The following is a 14,884-nucleotide window of genomic DNA, read 5'->3' as shown; positions in this document are numbered from 1 at the left end:
CTTTGCTTACTACACTAATGGAACTAAGCCTTAATATAAAATAATGAGTTTGGTTACTCACTTCCTTACTTCGCTGACTACAGTTGTGGTCCATGGAGTCGCCCGAAGCTGGCTCTATCGCTGACATCAACTTGCCAATTTCCAATACCAAGCACAACATTGATAGCTTCATTCCAAGAGTCTTTTACCATCCAGAACGTCAGTTTTGAGTATCTTAATTAAATGAAGCTTCCAAAGGCAGGAACATGTCCAGCCTGTTGTACAAATTTTAACTAGCCAACAACTAGCCCTGCTCCCTTTTTTGACAGTTATTTTTTGAAATTTTTTTTTTAAATTTAAATTCAAAATTAAAAAAAACCGTTACAAAATAAAAGATTCCAATTTTTGGAGGATGGGCCTGTGCTTCCAATGCCTACCCAGTCTGGATAGGTCACTGCCTGTAGGTATGATAGGGATTTGGGAGGGTTAGCTGACCCTCAAAATACGCCTTTTTTAAATTTAAATTCAAAAATAAAAAAACCGTTACAAAATAAAAAAATCCGATTTTCGAAAAAAAGAGCCTGTGCCTACCTAGCCTGTAGACCCCTGTCTGCAGAAATAATTTGGATGTTGAAGGGGTAGCTGACCCTTTAGATACACTCTGGACATTGGATTAACGGCTAGGAAGGAGAAGAGTTTGTACATTGATACCTAAAATTCCAACCAAATTGAAGCATTTTGTTCTACAATGAGCAATATTAAGGGTTAAGGACACTGCAGATGAGTAATTCACCTCTTCTGCCACACCCCAGCATTGTGGAAACCCCAAACATTCATAATTGATAGATTCCCCATTTTTTTCATCCATGGAAATGCTAAATTAATTTTTAAAAATGTGTGCCATAAGTGCCATGCATCATATACACCTAAATGTCCATTTCAGAACTCTTTTCACATTCATAAAACTCCATAAACAGTTATCTCCATTCTCCATATAAATAAAGCAAATCATCCATGCACAAGAGTTAGTCGATGCTCAGCCTTGATTTGTACAATTTGTGTTTAAAGCTACGCTTAATATTTATTTAATAAAAGTAAATTATTTTGTGATTTAAATTGTGTTTAAGTGACTGTCCCTTGGGGTCAGTTCACATGTTACGTAACGCTCCTTTTTCCAATTTGACTGTTCTAATTAAGAAGCTCGGTTCGTACAGTTTTGAGGTGTTTGGGATGTAATGTGTGCTACACTGCTGGGTATATCCTTGTATACCCTATTTGGATGACATTCTTAACGGAACTAAGTAATTGGGTCGTACAGGTCGACTGTGATTCATGGCATCCCTCAGATGTCGCCTAAAACTTGTTCTATCGCCGGCTTCCGCCAATTGCCATACAATTGGGTACACTGCATGGTACAGCAGGTCTTATGACGTACTCGTGTCTTTGCAATGTGCTGAGCTTGCAAGTGGTACGGATCTGACTATAAACTGTAGGTCTAAAGGGAGTGGTTCAACAGATTGTGCATTCTGACTCATAAAGTACCTTTTGAGCTGTTAGGAGGAAGGGCCGATTTGTTACAAGTCAAACGTCCGAACCCCTTAGCCGTTTTTTTAACACGTGTTTTACAATAATCGGCTATAATTTTGCAAAAAAAAAAAAAATTAAAAGTTTTTCCATCGTGTGCCTCAGTGAAGCATCTTATGACTCTTAAAAACAATACAGCTCCTGCCATGCCCATTCCATCCCCATTTCACACCCAGTCCTTCTCAAAATCTAGATTCAAAGTAGAGGAGGGGGGGGGGGCCCTAAACTCTTGCCCTCACAAAATTTAATTTCAATTTAAAATTGATAAAACAGTCGCGTTACGTAACATGTGAACAGACCCCACAAATTCTAAACATTTTAATAAGTCATTGTATTTCATCTTCCTGCAGATGAATCGAATGCTGATTTGTTTTTATACCTTATTTATGTACGGGATACTAAGTATCAAAATTGCAGCATCAAATGATGTCATGATAAGCGACTCATGTCTCAGCAAGTCACCAAGTATAAAAGTCAATTACGCAAATCAACCAAAACCGGATCAGAAAAGTTTATTGTTGATCTTCGACACGTCCGGTAATGTTAATGAATTGCATTAATAAATTTAAAATTATTGACATTTTTTTAATTATACAGGATCGATGGGCGGTGACTTGGCGCAACTTAAAGTTGGTGCAAAAGAAATTGTTCGTGACTTGTCATCACGTGCTGATAATCCAATATTTAATTATGTTTTAGTGGCATTTAATGATCCTGGTGAGTAATTTTTTTGGTCAATTTTATAAGTAGGTAGCAGGGCATAGACTTAATAGACATTTAAGGTGTGGAGGGGGGATTTGTATGAGTTTGATGACTAAAACCTTCACCTGATCCCCTCCCTCCCACTTTATTTAATTGCCCAATTAGTCTTGATTCTAGGAGTCGAGATCGACTGTCTCTTGAGTAGGGTGACACAGAGCTCGAAGTCGACTTGACCCCTTTAACCCCTTTAACCCCTTCAACCCCTTTGACTCTTTAACCCCTTTGACCATCCTTTAACCCTTCTTTAACCCCCCTTTAACTCCCTTTAACCCCTCTTTAACCCTTTAACCCTCCTTTAACCCTCCTTTAACCCTCCTTTAACCCTCCTTTAACCCTCCTTTAACCCCCTTTAACCCCCCTATAACCCTTTTTTAACTCCCCATTAACCCTTCTTTAACCCCCCTTTAACCCTTTAACCCCCCTTTAACCCTCCTTTAACCCTCCTTTAACCCCCCTTTAACCCCCCTTTGACTCCCCTTTTAACCCTTTAACTCCCCTTTAACCCTCCTTTAACTCTTTTAACCCATTTCCCCTCTATTATTCCCTGTGACTACATTAGTTCAGGGGTGGGCAACCTGTTTACACTAGTGTACCGCTCAAAAAATCTTTGGAAATGCCATGAAAATCAGTCCCTAAGAGCTTATTCCGAGCGGAACTACGGAGAACCAGAATGACTCAAAATTGATTTACATAACTGATTGACATCCCCAAGCAGGCACAGCCTGCAGTTACATCACATAAATAATTAATTCCATTTTCCATTCCATTAAGGCGTTGATCCACCATTTATCACAAGTGATGTCAATGAACTTTTAACAAAATTAGATCAAGTCAGCATACAATATTCAGGATCAAATCCCGATTGTCCCGAAAAGGCATTATCAGGCTTAATAAATGGCCTCAAAGAAGCCCTTCCAAATTCATTAATTTATCTCTTTACGGATGCCGGTGCTAAAGATCTAGAACGGTACAATGAAGTCATCGAGTTGATCCAAAGGAAGCAAATAACTGTCAATTTCCTACTGACTGGTGACTGTCATCAACCAAAATCCGACCAATTTCAAGTCTATTATAAGATAAGTCGTGTCAGTGGCGGTCAAGTGTTCCGCATGGATAAAAATAAAATTGAGACTGTCTTGTCGACCTTAAAGGAGAACATCGATTCCAGCTACAGCATTATTAAGTCAATTGAAGTTGATGGCGGTTCCAGTAATAAAATTGATTTTGATATAGATGCAAGCATCTCGTACCTTAAAGTTACAGTCAGTGGACAGAATCCAAGATTGACTGTAAAAAATCCATTAAAAACAGCTGTTAGTTCCACTAAGGAACTGTCATTGGGTAGCTTAAAAATAGCTGATTATAAAGGTCCACAAAAAGGTACATGGGATATGGATGTAGTAGCTGATTCAGCATATACAGTCATAGTTAGTGCCAAAAGTTCCTTAAATTTTGATTATGGATTTAGTTTAAAGACAATTGAGGATAAGTCACACTCGAGTAAGCAGCCATTGACTGGACTTAAGAATATATTGACAATATTTCTATCGGATGTGACAATTGTTAAGGATATGATGGATGTGATTATTGTTACCGTACCAACAAGTCCATTGGAACGTCCACAAGAGACAGCATACAAGTTGAAAAAGATTAAGGACGGTGTTTATGCAACGGAACCGATTGACATGCCAAATAAATTATTTAAAATTAAAGTTTATGGACATGATACAGGTGGAGTTCCAATAAAACGTATTATATCATCAGCACTTACATCTAGTCCTGGAAGTATGTCAAGTACAACTTAAAATGGCAGTTCCGATAATTTTATTTTAAATTTTTTGACAGATGCGCCTGAAGTCAGCATTAAATTAGCCGAAAATGATGTTTATGAAAAGTCAAACGTGGAACTAAAGTGCTTAGTAAAGTCACAGATTCCAGTTAACATTGCATGGACATTTGGCGGTAAAACACTTGAAAAGATTCACTCTGAGTAAGTTTTTCAATATTTTGGTACTTAAATGCTGTTCTTTGGGATGTGATGGGGATGTGTCCAGGGAGTAGGGTATTGGGGTTTGGGGTTTGGGGTTTGGGGTTTTGGGTTTGGGGTTTGGGGTTTTGGGTTTGGGGTTTGAGGTTTAGGGTCTGGGGTTTGGGGTTTGAGGTTTAGGGTCTGGGGTTTGTGGTTTGGGGTTTGGGGTTTGGGGTTTGTGGTTTGGGGTTTGGGGTTTGGGATTTGGGATTTGGTGTTTGGGGTTTGGGGTTTGGGGTTTGAGGTTTGGAGTGTTTGGGGTGTTTGGGGTGTTTGGGGTTTGGGATTTGGGATTTGGTGTTTGGGGTTTGGGGTTTGGGATTTGGGATTTGGTGTTTGGGGTTTGGGGTTTGGGGTTTGAGGTTTGGAGTGTTTGGGGTGTTTGGGGTGTTTGGGGTGTTTGGGGTTTGGGATTTGGGATTTGGGGTTTGGGGTTTGGGGTTTGGGGTTTGAGGTTTGGAGTGTTTGGGGTGTTTGGGGTGTTTGGGGTGTTTGGGGTTTGGGATTTGGGATTTGGGGTTTGGGGTTTGGGGTTTGGGGTTTGAGGTTTGGGGTTTGGGGTTTGGGGTTTGGGCTTTGGGGTTTGCGGTTACCTCCTCCTGCTACCTATTTAACCACACATTTCATTCACCAGACAAAGCAACGAGCTGAAGCTCATCATAAAGAATATCAAGGCTGATGGTCAAGGAACTTACAAGTGCATCGCTGTCAATAAAATTAGCTGCGAGACTCAAGAAGTTAAGCTTAATGTTAATCCACTTCCAAAGCTTAAGATTGTCAGTACACCGAATGAAATTGTTGAAGGAAGAAGCTATAGTCTGAAGTGTAATTTGGATTCAAATAGAGCTGCAAAGATTGACTACATGTGGCTTGATAAGGACGATAAAGTAATTCAAAAGGTATGAGTTGTTCATACTATATTAAGTGTATTGTAATGGTGGTTTTGAGGTGCGCTGGCCAAGATGCGTCCTTGCTAAGGTGCGTCCTGGCTAAGGTGTACCGTTTCCAATGTGTCCCCGGGCAAGTTGTGCCCTGGTCAAGGTATGCCCTGGCTAAGATGTGGCCTGGCTATGATGTGTCCTGGCTGAGGTATGTCTTGGCTATGATGTGTCCTGGCTAATATATGTCTTGGCTAAGTTGTGTCTTGACTAAGGCATGTCTTAGCTAAGATGTGTCCTGGCTAAGGTATGTCTTGACTAAGATGTGTGACCTGGCTAAGGTGTGTCCTGGCTAAGGTGTACTGCAACAGAAGTTAGTCGATTAAGTACTAAATTTAAATCTAACCATTTCCTTAACCTCTTTCATCGCTAACAGACCGGCAATACATTCACATCAACAGCATCACATCTAAATAACAAAGAACTGATTAAATGTCGAGTCAAAACAGATAGTTACAATCTTGAAGAATCAATCACATTAAATGTTCATTTTGCACCAAAATTCATAGCTAGTGGGACAGCAAAAACATCCAATTTCATAGCGTATGGCACATCATCTAAATTTGATTGCTCAACAATTGAAAATCCACCAAGAAGTTCAATAAAATGGTATTTTACACCAAAAGGATCAACAAAGCAACAGCTTATCCATGGATTAAGTGTCGTTGTGTTTGAAAAGTCAAATACAATTAAAGGAGATGATGGACAGTATGAATGTGTTGTTGGAAATAAAGTTGGTGAAAATAAAAGGAAATTTGATGTTCAGCTGGTGTCAAAAGGTAAATATGATTAGAATTTGGGGAGAAGCCATGTTCCATACTAGGTGCACCCCTTTAGGTACCATACTAGGTGCACCCTGTCCATACGTGAGTTGTTCATACTATGTTAAGTGTATTGTAAGGGTTGAGTTGAGGTGCGCTGGCCAAGGTGTACTCTGACCAAGGTGTGTCCTGGCTAAGGTTTGCTTTTGATAAGGTGTGTCCTGGCTAAGGTTTGCTTTTGATAAGGTGTGTCCTGGCTAAGGTCAATGAGTGTCCTAACCAAGATGTATCCTGGCTAATATGTCCTAGCTAAGACATGTCCTTGCTAAATTATGTCTTGGCTAAGGTATACACTGGACAAAATGTGCCCTGGTTAATGTGTACCCTTGCTAAGATGTGTCCTGGCTAAGATGTGCCTTGGCTAAGGTTAATGATGTTCCCTGTACAACAGTCAATGTTCACATCCAAAACTAACAAATTTTTCAAATTCATTACAATCTATTTGTAGAATCACCAAAAATCAAAGCCAATAAAGTCATAATCGTCAAAGAAACTGACAGTACCCAAATTACATGTGAATGCAAGGACTGCCTCCCAATCACAGATCATTCATGGACATTCAGCAACTCCAAAACATACAAAAGTGAAATTATTCAAAATGACAAAGAAAATTCCTTTAAAATGTTAATTAAAATTAATCCTGCTGATAGAACTGACGCTGGAATGTTCAAGTGTCGTATTGTCAACGATTTAGGTACGGATGTTGCTGATGTTGAGCTACGCGTCCAACGTGCACCGGAAGTTGAAAAAACAATTTTAAATAATCACAAAGAAATTAAGAAAAATTTTGATACATTTGAAGGCAAAAGCATCGAACTTGATTGCATTACTGTTGGATATCCAGAGCCAACTGTCACATGGTCACGTAATGGCATTGAAATATCAAAATCCAATAAATTAGTCATCCCAAAAACCTCAATCAACGATGAAGGTGGCTACGATTGTATTGCCAAAAATAGTCTCGGAACTGATCAAAAAACCATCAAGCTTGACGTCCATTTTGCACCAAGACGTAAAAGCAAGTCAATTACAGCATTTGAGAGTGTCGTTGGCAAGGATGTGTCACTGTTGTGTGACTTGATTGGAAAACCATATCCAGATATTATTTGGCAATTTAATTCCAAAAATATTGTGTCCAATAAAAAGTTTATAATTAGTGACAATTCCATCAAGTTTGCAGCTGCTGAAAGTGACAGTGGAATATTTAAGTGTATTGGTAAAAATAATTATGGAAGTGCTGAAATTGAATTTCCTGGAATTATTAAATGTAAGTATGAATTGGTGTAAGGCATAAAGTAAGGCATAAAGTAAGGCACAAGTGGAACCAGGTCGACACGTTTCTGGCCTGCATACCATGTCTAGTAATCGCATACGTCATACGACTTATGGCAATTCATTGTGGCTCACATGTGTACCGTGGTATACATGTTGTCCACCACTGCCATGGTTAATGTACTGCGGTACACAGGTTGTCCACCACTGCCTTAATGGTTAGGGTTCGATCTAACATACAAGAAAAATTTTTAAAAATGCAAAAAAAAATTCAAAACTAAAAAATACGTTACAAAATTAGCGGGTTTACCAATTCTCTGAGGGGGGACTGTACCCCCAAATGGCCCCTCCTGGTTACGCTCCTGGATTGTATCAGACTATCGCCATTTCAAATATTGACCGTTATTATTTGAATGAAAAAACGGGGACAAAAACTACGTTTTTAAAAAATAAATGACAGTTGAAATTTTTTAAAATCAAAAAATACGTTACAAACAAAAAATCAATTCTGATGCATGTAACTGTTTTTTTTTTTTAAATAAGCAATGATATTAATGATCATTTGAGTCTTAACTTCATGGAATTTCATGAAAAAAATTGATAATTTTTAAAAAATATTTTTCGTTGTTTACATCTTTATTAACGGTTAAATATTTTTTGAATTTTCGCAAACAATTTCGAATCCTTTCGAAATGAAATGGCGCTAGTCTGGCCTGTATATCCAATTTTCTAGTGAACTCCGGGCAAACTTCTACCGATGTCCTGTAAACCACAGTCGACTTTTTGTTCTTTCTAGTCCAGTGCTGTTCAACCTGAGTGCCACGGCATATTTAACCCGAATTTGTTTGATAAAGTCATGACCCCCGCATGCCTTGTGCAGTTACAGTCGTAGTCTTCCACCAAGCTATGTCATGACACAAAACAGTTTAGACAACACTGAATAACTTCATCTGCCGTGGCAGATTGTATGGAACTGCCAATAATTTTAAGCATCTTATGTCCAATATAACCTCAAATATTCATTTAATCCACAGCATCACCAAAAATCTTTTCACCAAATGACGAATCAATAAAAGTCATCAACATGACAACATTAAAGCTACCATGTGATGCATCCGGATATCCACAACCTAAAGTCAAATTTACACGTGACGGTAAAATCATATCCAACAGTTCACCATTTACAATTGGATCAGCCATACCATCAGATTCCGGAATTTATCATTGTATTGCCGAAAATGAAGTTGGAACAGCTGAAAAAATTTTCTACGTCAATGTCGTAAAGGAACCGACAATTGTGTCATGTCCAAGCAACATAACACTGTACACAAATCAGACAGTCGATGTAAAATGTTCAGCTATTGGAATACCCGAACCAAAAATTAAATGGAAAATTGACGGTAAAGAAATTCCGAGTAAAAATGGCATCGCCAGTCTCAGTTCCATCCATAAAACTGGTAAAGTCACATGCATTGCTGAAAATTCAGAAGGACATGATGAACAGAGTCTGTTTTTGGAATCAATTAATATTCCAAATATTTTATCAATTGCTGCTGATTTACAGACAACAATTACAATACGTGAAAAGGATGAGTTGAAGCTGCTATGTCCATTTAGTAATTATAATACAGTTGAATGGTCATTTAAAGGCATTCGATTAAAACGGACGGAATTTAAGCAGGTTGATAAGAAATTGACAATAACTGAGATTAATCGATCACATGCTGGTGATTGGACATGTATTGCATCAAATATTGAAGGTATTGCTACATTTAAGTATGATGTTCAAGTCATTGCATCACCAGTCATTTATGCTAGTTGGAATTATAATAAGACAACGACTGATTTTCATAAAAATGAGGCACACATTGATCAGAAAATATTTAAAACTGGTGAAAATTTGACATTAAATTGTACAGTTGATGGAACTCCAACACCGAAAGTTATTTGGAGGAAAGGAATTGATTTGATTGGAATGGGTGATATATTGACGATTAATAATTTGCAGTTCCATCATAGGTGAGTCTTAAGTTGTGGCTGGCAGAGTTGGATGTCGACTACAGTTGGGTTCCATTTGGCGTCCATTTGAGGTCCATTTGGTGTCCATTTGGTGTCCATTTGGCGTCCATTTGTGGTCCATTTAGGGTCCATTTGGGGTCCATTTGGGGTCCATTTGGTGTCCATTTGGGGTCCAATTGGTGTCCACTTTGGGGTCCATTTGGGGTCCATTTGGGGTCCATTTGGTGTCCATTTGGGGTCCATTTGGGATCCATTTGGTGTCCATTTGGGGTCCATTTGGGGTCCATTTGGGGTCCATTTGGTGTCCATTTGGGGTCCATTTGGTGTCCATTTGGGGTCCATTTGGGATCCATTTGGTGTCCATTTGGGGTCCATTTGGGGTCCATTTGGTGTCCATTTGGGGTCCATTTGGTGTCCATTTGGGGTCCATTTGGGATCCATTTGGTGTCCATTTGGGGTCCATTTGAGGTCCATTTGGTGTCCACTTTAAAGTCCATTTGGCGTCCATTTGGTGTCCATTTGGCGTCCATTTGTGGTCCATTTAGGGTCCATTTGGGGTCCATTTGGGGTCCATTTGGTGTCCACTTTAAAGTCCATTTGGCGTCCATTTGGTGTCCATTTGGCGTCCATTTGTGGTCCATTTAGGGTCCATTTGGGGTCCATTTGGCGTCCATTTGGGGTCCATTTGGTGTCCATTTGGGGTCCACTTTGGTGTCCATTTGGTGTCCATTTGGTGTCCATTTGGTGTCTATTTGGGTCCATTTGGTGTCCATTTGGGGTCCACTTTGGTGTCCATTTGGCGTCCATTTGTGGTCCATTTAGGGTCCATTTGGGGTCCATTTGGGGTCCATTTGGGGTCCATTTGGTGTCCATTTGGGGTCCATTTGGTGTCCATTTGGGGTCCATTTGGGATCCATTTGGTGTCCATTTGGGGTCCATTTGGGGTCCATTTGGTGTCCATTTGGGGTCCATTTGGTGTCCATTTGGGGTCCATTTGGGATCCATTTGGGGTCCATTTGAGGTCCATTTGGTGTCCACTTTAAAGTCCATTTGGCGTCCATTTGGTGTCCATTTGGCGTCCATTTGTGGTCCATTTAGGGTCCATTTGGGGTCCATTTGGCGTCCATTTGGGGTCCATTTGGTGTCCATTTGGGGTCCACTTTGGTGTCCATTTGGTGTCCATTTGGTGTCTATTTGGGTCCATTTGGTGTCCATTTGGGGTCCACTTTGGTGTCCATTTGGTGTCCATTTGGTGTCCATTTGGTGTCTATTTGGGTCCATTTGGGGTCCATTTGGCGTCCATTTGGGGTCCATTTGGTGTCCATTTGGGGTCCACTTTGGTGTCCATTTGGTGTCCATTTGGTGTCCATTTGGTGTCCATTTGGGGTCCATTTGGGGTCCATTTGGTGTCCATTTGGGGTCCATTTGGTGTCCATTTGGCGTCCATTTGGGGTCCATTTAGTGTCCATTTGGGGTCCATTTGGGGTCCATTTGGGGTCCATTTGGTGTCCATTTGGGGTCCATTTGGTGTCCATTTGGGGTCCATTTGGGGTCCATTTGGTGTCCATTTGAGCTCTAACTCAAAAATTGCATAAAATTTTAATCAATTTTCTCTCAAATTTTAGTGACATCTACTCATGTTCAGCTGAAAACAGTCAAGCAACAGTCCATAAATATTTTAAAATTGATGTCCTATCACCACCATATATTGATAGATCAATTACAATTCAACAGGACATCATAACATACTTGGGAGAATCAGTTATATTGAGATGTGGTTCAATTCTTGGAAATCCACAGCCATTGTTTATTTGGTTTAAGAATAAGTAAGTAAGGAGGCTGAGATTATGTTTTGGGATAGGGAATGTGGGGTCAACTTATGGAATAAGTTAGTGATGCAACTGGATGTCGACTGGAACTGCTAGAGGGCTACACAATAACACTTATGTCAACTTATGACTTGTTTCCAAGAGAATCCAAACTTTACTCTTTTTTGGAGTCTGGATTCGGATTTTGGTGTCCTATTGGAGTCTAATTGGATCCGATTGAAGTCCAGCAGACTCAAATTGTAGTCATAAGCAGCATACAAAGCTGGTCAAAAACATTCAATAATGATAAAAAACATTCAAAAAATCATCAAAAACATTCAATAATGATTAAAAACATTCAAAATTTGCCATAAGCACTTATAAAAGCATTAAAAACAATCAAAATGAACCCAAAACATCCAAAAAGATTGCTAAAAACATAAAAAATCATCAAAAACATTCAAAAATCGACCAAAAACATTCAATAATGACTAAAAACATTCAAAATTTGCTATTAGCACTTATAAAAGCAATAAAAACATTCAAAATGTACCCAAAACATCCAAAAAGATTGCTAAAAACATTAAAAATCATCAAAAACATTCAAAATTTTTTAACTTATCAAAAATTCTCATTTATTACTTCACAGTGAACTCCTCGAAGATATCCTCGACGATAGCATCGTAATCGATCAACTTACCATGTCCGATAAAGGCACATATCGTTGTATCGGACGAAATAAATTTGGATCAACAAAGCTTGACTTTACCATCGATATCTATGAGCCAGCACAGATTATACAATCAACAGAAGAAGATGAAAATGGAAATGTTGCACTTTCATGTATAACTAAAGGATATCCACTACCAGTTGTATCATGGACAACAAATGGACATGTATTAACATCAACATCAAAATTAGACATTACATCGACATTCAAGTCATCAAATGATGATGTCATTTATTTTGATGGATTTGGCAATGGAATAAGTCATCAAAATCCATTCAAAATTAATCATTTTAATGATAATGGTTTAGCAAAATTGACAAAAATTGACTCAAGAACATTAAGACTTGATATTAGTTTACATAAATCACGACAATTTTTACATTTAAAGCAATTCCGTTGTTATAGTTTTAATGCACTTGGACATGATGAAAAGACTGTCGAAATTGTCGTTAAACAAAAGCCACACAATATACAAAAGAATCAATTAAAGGAATATAATATTGAAATTATGGAACATATGCCATTAAATCTTGATTGTGTTATTGATGGATATCCAAAACCACAAATAATATGGCTTAAAGAAGGCAAAAGAGTTGAAAGTAGTAATGATGTTAAATTTATAAATGATCGTAAAATTCTAAGCATATCTGAGGCATCACTTAATGATGCTGGAAATTATTCATGTATTGGAACTAATGAGCTTGGTAAATGTGATCTTAATTATCGTGTACGTGTCTTGCCAGCACCAAAAATTCAAATTCGTAATATTGTTAAGGAAAAAGTTGAGACATTTGATGTTTTAAGGGAAACGGATGTGACATTAAAATGTCTTGTTAATAGACCATCATCAGCTAAAATTAGTTGGATGTTGTTTGATAATCTAAAGTCAAAAAGCAAAAATTCATTGTTAAAGGATGAATCAAATGATTTGGTGAGTACAATCCGTAACTTCTACAACTCAAAGTTGACTTAAAGCTTTAAAATTAAGTCTAATACAATTATCGTCCACAGGTTCTCAGATCGGTTCGACGATCATGCAGAGTTGTATGTCATGCAGTTGATTCCAGTCAACAGACAGTAAGAATATTCCAAATTAATGTCAGACAACCAGCAAAGATTATTGATCATGAAGATATAGAAGAAAATTTGACTGTTAAATTACATCATGCATTTACATTGGAATGTAATTTGCAGAATTCAATGATGTCGAATATTGGTTGGACATTTGTAAGTTTTAAGGAACATTTTAATGATTTAAAATTAATGAATTTTTTTTTTCTTTTTTATGATTTAGAATTCTAAGAGTATTTCAATTTTTGATGATTATGTGTACTTGACCAGTGATCATCAGCAAGTTAGAGTTAGTGATGCAAAGAGGAGTCACGAAGGTAAGTGTCAGAAATGTAAGATATTCAAAAATTGTCAAAAACATTAAAAAATTGACTAAAAACATTCAAAACTCGATCAAAAACATACATAAAATTACAAAAGCATTCAAAAGGTGCTTAAAACATTCTAAAATAGATCAAAAACATTCAAAATTTACTAAAACATTCAAAATTTAACTAAAAACATTCAAAACTCGACCTGAAACATACAAAGCTGATCAAAAACATACAAAAATCATCAAAAACATTCAAAAATCGACCAAAAACATTCAATAATGATTAAAAACATTCAAAATTTGCCATAAGCACTTATAAAAGCATTAAAAACATTCAAAATGTACCCAAAACATCCAAAAAGATTTCTAAAAACATTAAAAATCATCAAAAACATTCAAAAATTGTTAAAAACATTAAATTTTTCTTTTTCAACAGGAAAGTACATCTGCACGGCAACCGACAACTTTAGTCGATCACGTAAAATATTCAATGTTAAAATTGAAATTCCAATCCAATATTCACCATGGTCAGAATGGTCAGAATGTAGTGAATATTGTGGATCAACAGGAATTCAAACCCGTTCCAGAACGTGTCTTGATTCAACTGAAAATTGCATGGAAGAAACATTCCAACAAAGAAAATGCAATGAATTTTCATGTCCATCAAATGGAAGATGGAATAATTGGTCTGACTGGAGTGAATGTTCAGTTTGCTTTAATGCTTTGGATGGCGAGAGGCCAAAACAACGAAGATATCGTCGATGTGCATCACCAAGTCCAACATATGGTGGATTAGATTGTTATGGAAATAATTTTGAGGAACGTGATTGTCAGGTTAAGTTATGTCCAGTTGAGGACGAGGAGACTGAATGGTCAAAGTTTTTTGACAGTTTAAACTGAAAAAAATTGGATTTTTTTTTTTTTTGGAATTAAATAAATTAATTGAACAAACTTTCAAAAAATGGTTTTTTATTGTCCGTCCCTACACCCTACACCTACCCTACACCTACCCTACACCTACCCTACACCTACCCTACACCTACCCTACACCTAACCTACACCTACCCTACACCTACCCTACACCTAACCTACATCTCAGAATATTGAGAATGAGATTAAATTGAGAGTAATCCTCTCTGAGTATTATTGTGGCTTATAACTGAAGAGAGTAAAATTCTTTGGATGTCCACTCGTGTTATTTATTTGACAATTCGGCAATAACTGTGACTGTATTAATATTAACATCTACATTTGCAACAGATCAACACATTGATGCACAGAATTTGATTCTCTGACATTTAAATGCCAAAGGAACAATCGATGCCTTTAATTTGGAATATATTTCAGAGAATTGAATGCTGGACTGGAAACCATAAGTTTGGTATGATGCTGTGACACCTGGTATGGTAAAACAATACACCTGAATGCGTTACTTAATCAGCACATGACCCCATATATGAAAAAATCTCCAAAAATTATGAATTGAAATGCCAAACAAAAAACATGTTATCGACCACATCTTCAGTTTTTGTTGTTGTAATCTTGTGTTTTGAGATTT

The 14,884-nt window shown here is 37.6% G+C and overlaps 1 protein-coding gene across 1 annotated transcript; it reads left to right on the top strand.

Annotated features, from left to right (window-relative positions):
• Positions 1-1,994: 1,994 nt before the first annotated feature.
• LOC139094479 (hemicentin-1-like) lies at positions 1,995-14,226 on the top strand. The gene is made up of 13 exons (XM_070645514.1): positions 1,995-2,100; positions 2,161-2,280; positions 3,097-4,110; positions 4,171-4,315; positions 4,989-5,253; positions 5,669-6,071; positions 6,562-7,380; positions 8,420-9,404; positions 11,030-11,230; positions 11,862-12,873; positions 12,954-13,169; positions 13,237-13,330; positions 13,763-14,226. Exons 1-13 carry the CDS (start codon positions 1,995-1,997, stop codon positions 14,224-14,226), a joined length of 5,844 nt encoding a protein of 1,947 aa, XP_070501615.1.
• The last annotated feature ends 658 nt before the right edge of the window (positions 14,227-14,884 follow it).

Source organism: Chironomus tepperi, unplaced genomic scaffold (assembly GCF_022539635.2).
Source record: "Chironomus tepperi strain 1889 unplaced genomic scaffold, CSIRO-AGI_Ctep_v1 contig_354, whole genome shotgun sequence".
In the NCBI taxonomy this organism is placed as follows: domain Eukaryota; kingdom Metazoa; phylum Arthropoda; class Insecta; order Diptera; family Chironomidae; genus Chironomus; species Chironomus tepperi.
This window is presented reverse-complemented; position numbering and strand designations above follow the sequence as displayed.

Coding starts and splice junctions, on each gene's coding strand:
- LOC139094479 (XM_070645514.1), top strand. CDS start 1,995: ATGATAAGCGACTCATGTCTCAGCAAGTCACCAAGTATAAAAGTCAAT. Junction 4,316..4,988: donor CTTGAAAAGATTCACTCTGA/GTAAGTTTTTCA, acceptor TTCATTCACCAG/ACAAAGCAACGAGCTGAAGC. Junction 6,072..6,561: donor TGTTCAGCTGGTGTCAAAAG/GTAAATATGATT, acceptor ATCTATTTGTAG/AATCACCAAAAATCAAAGCC.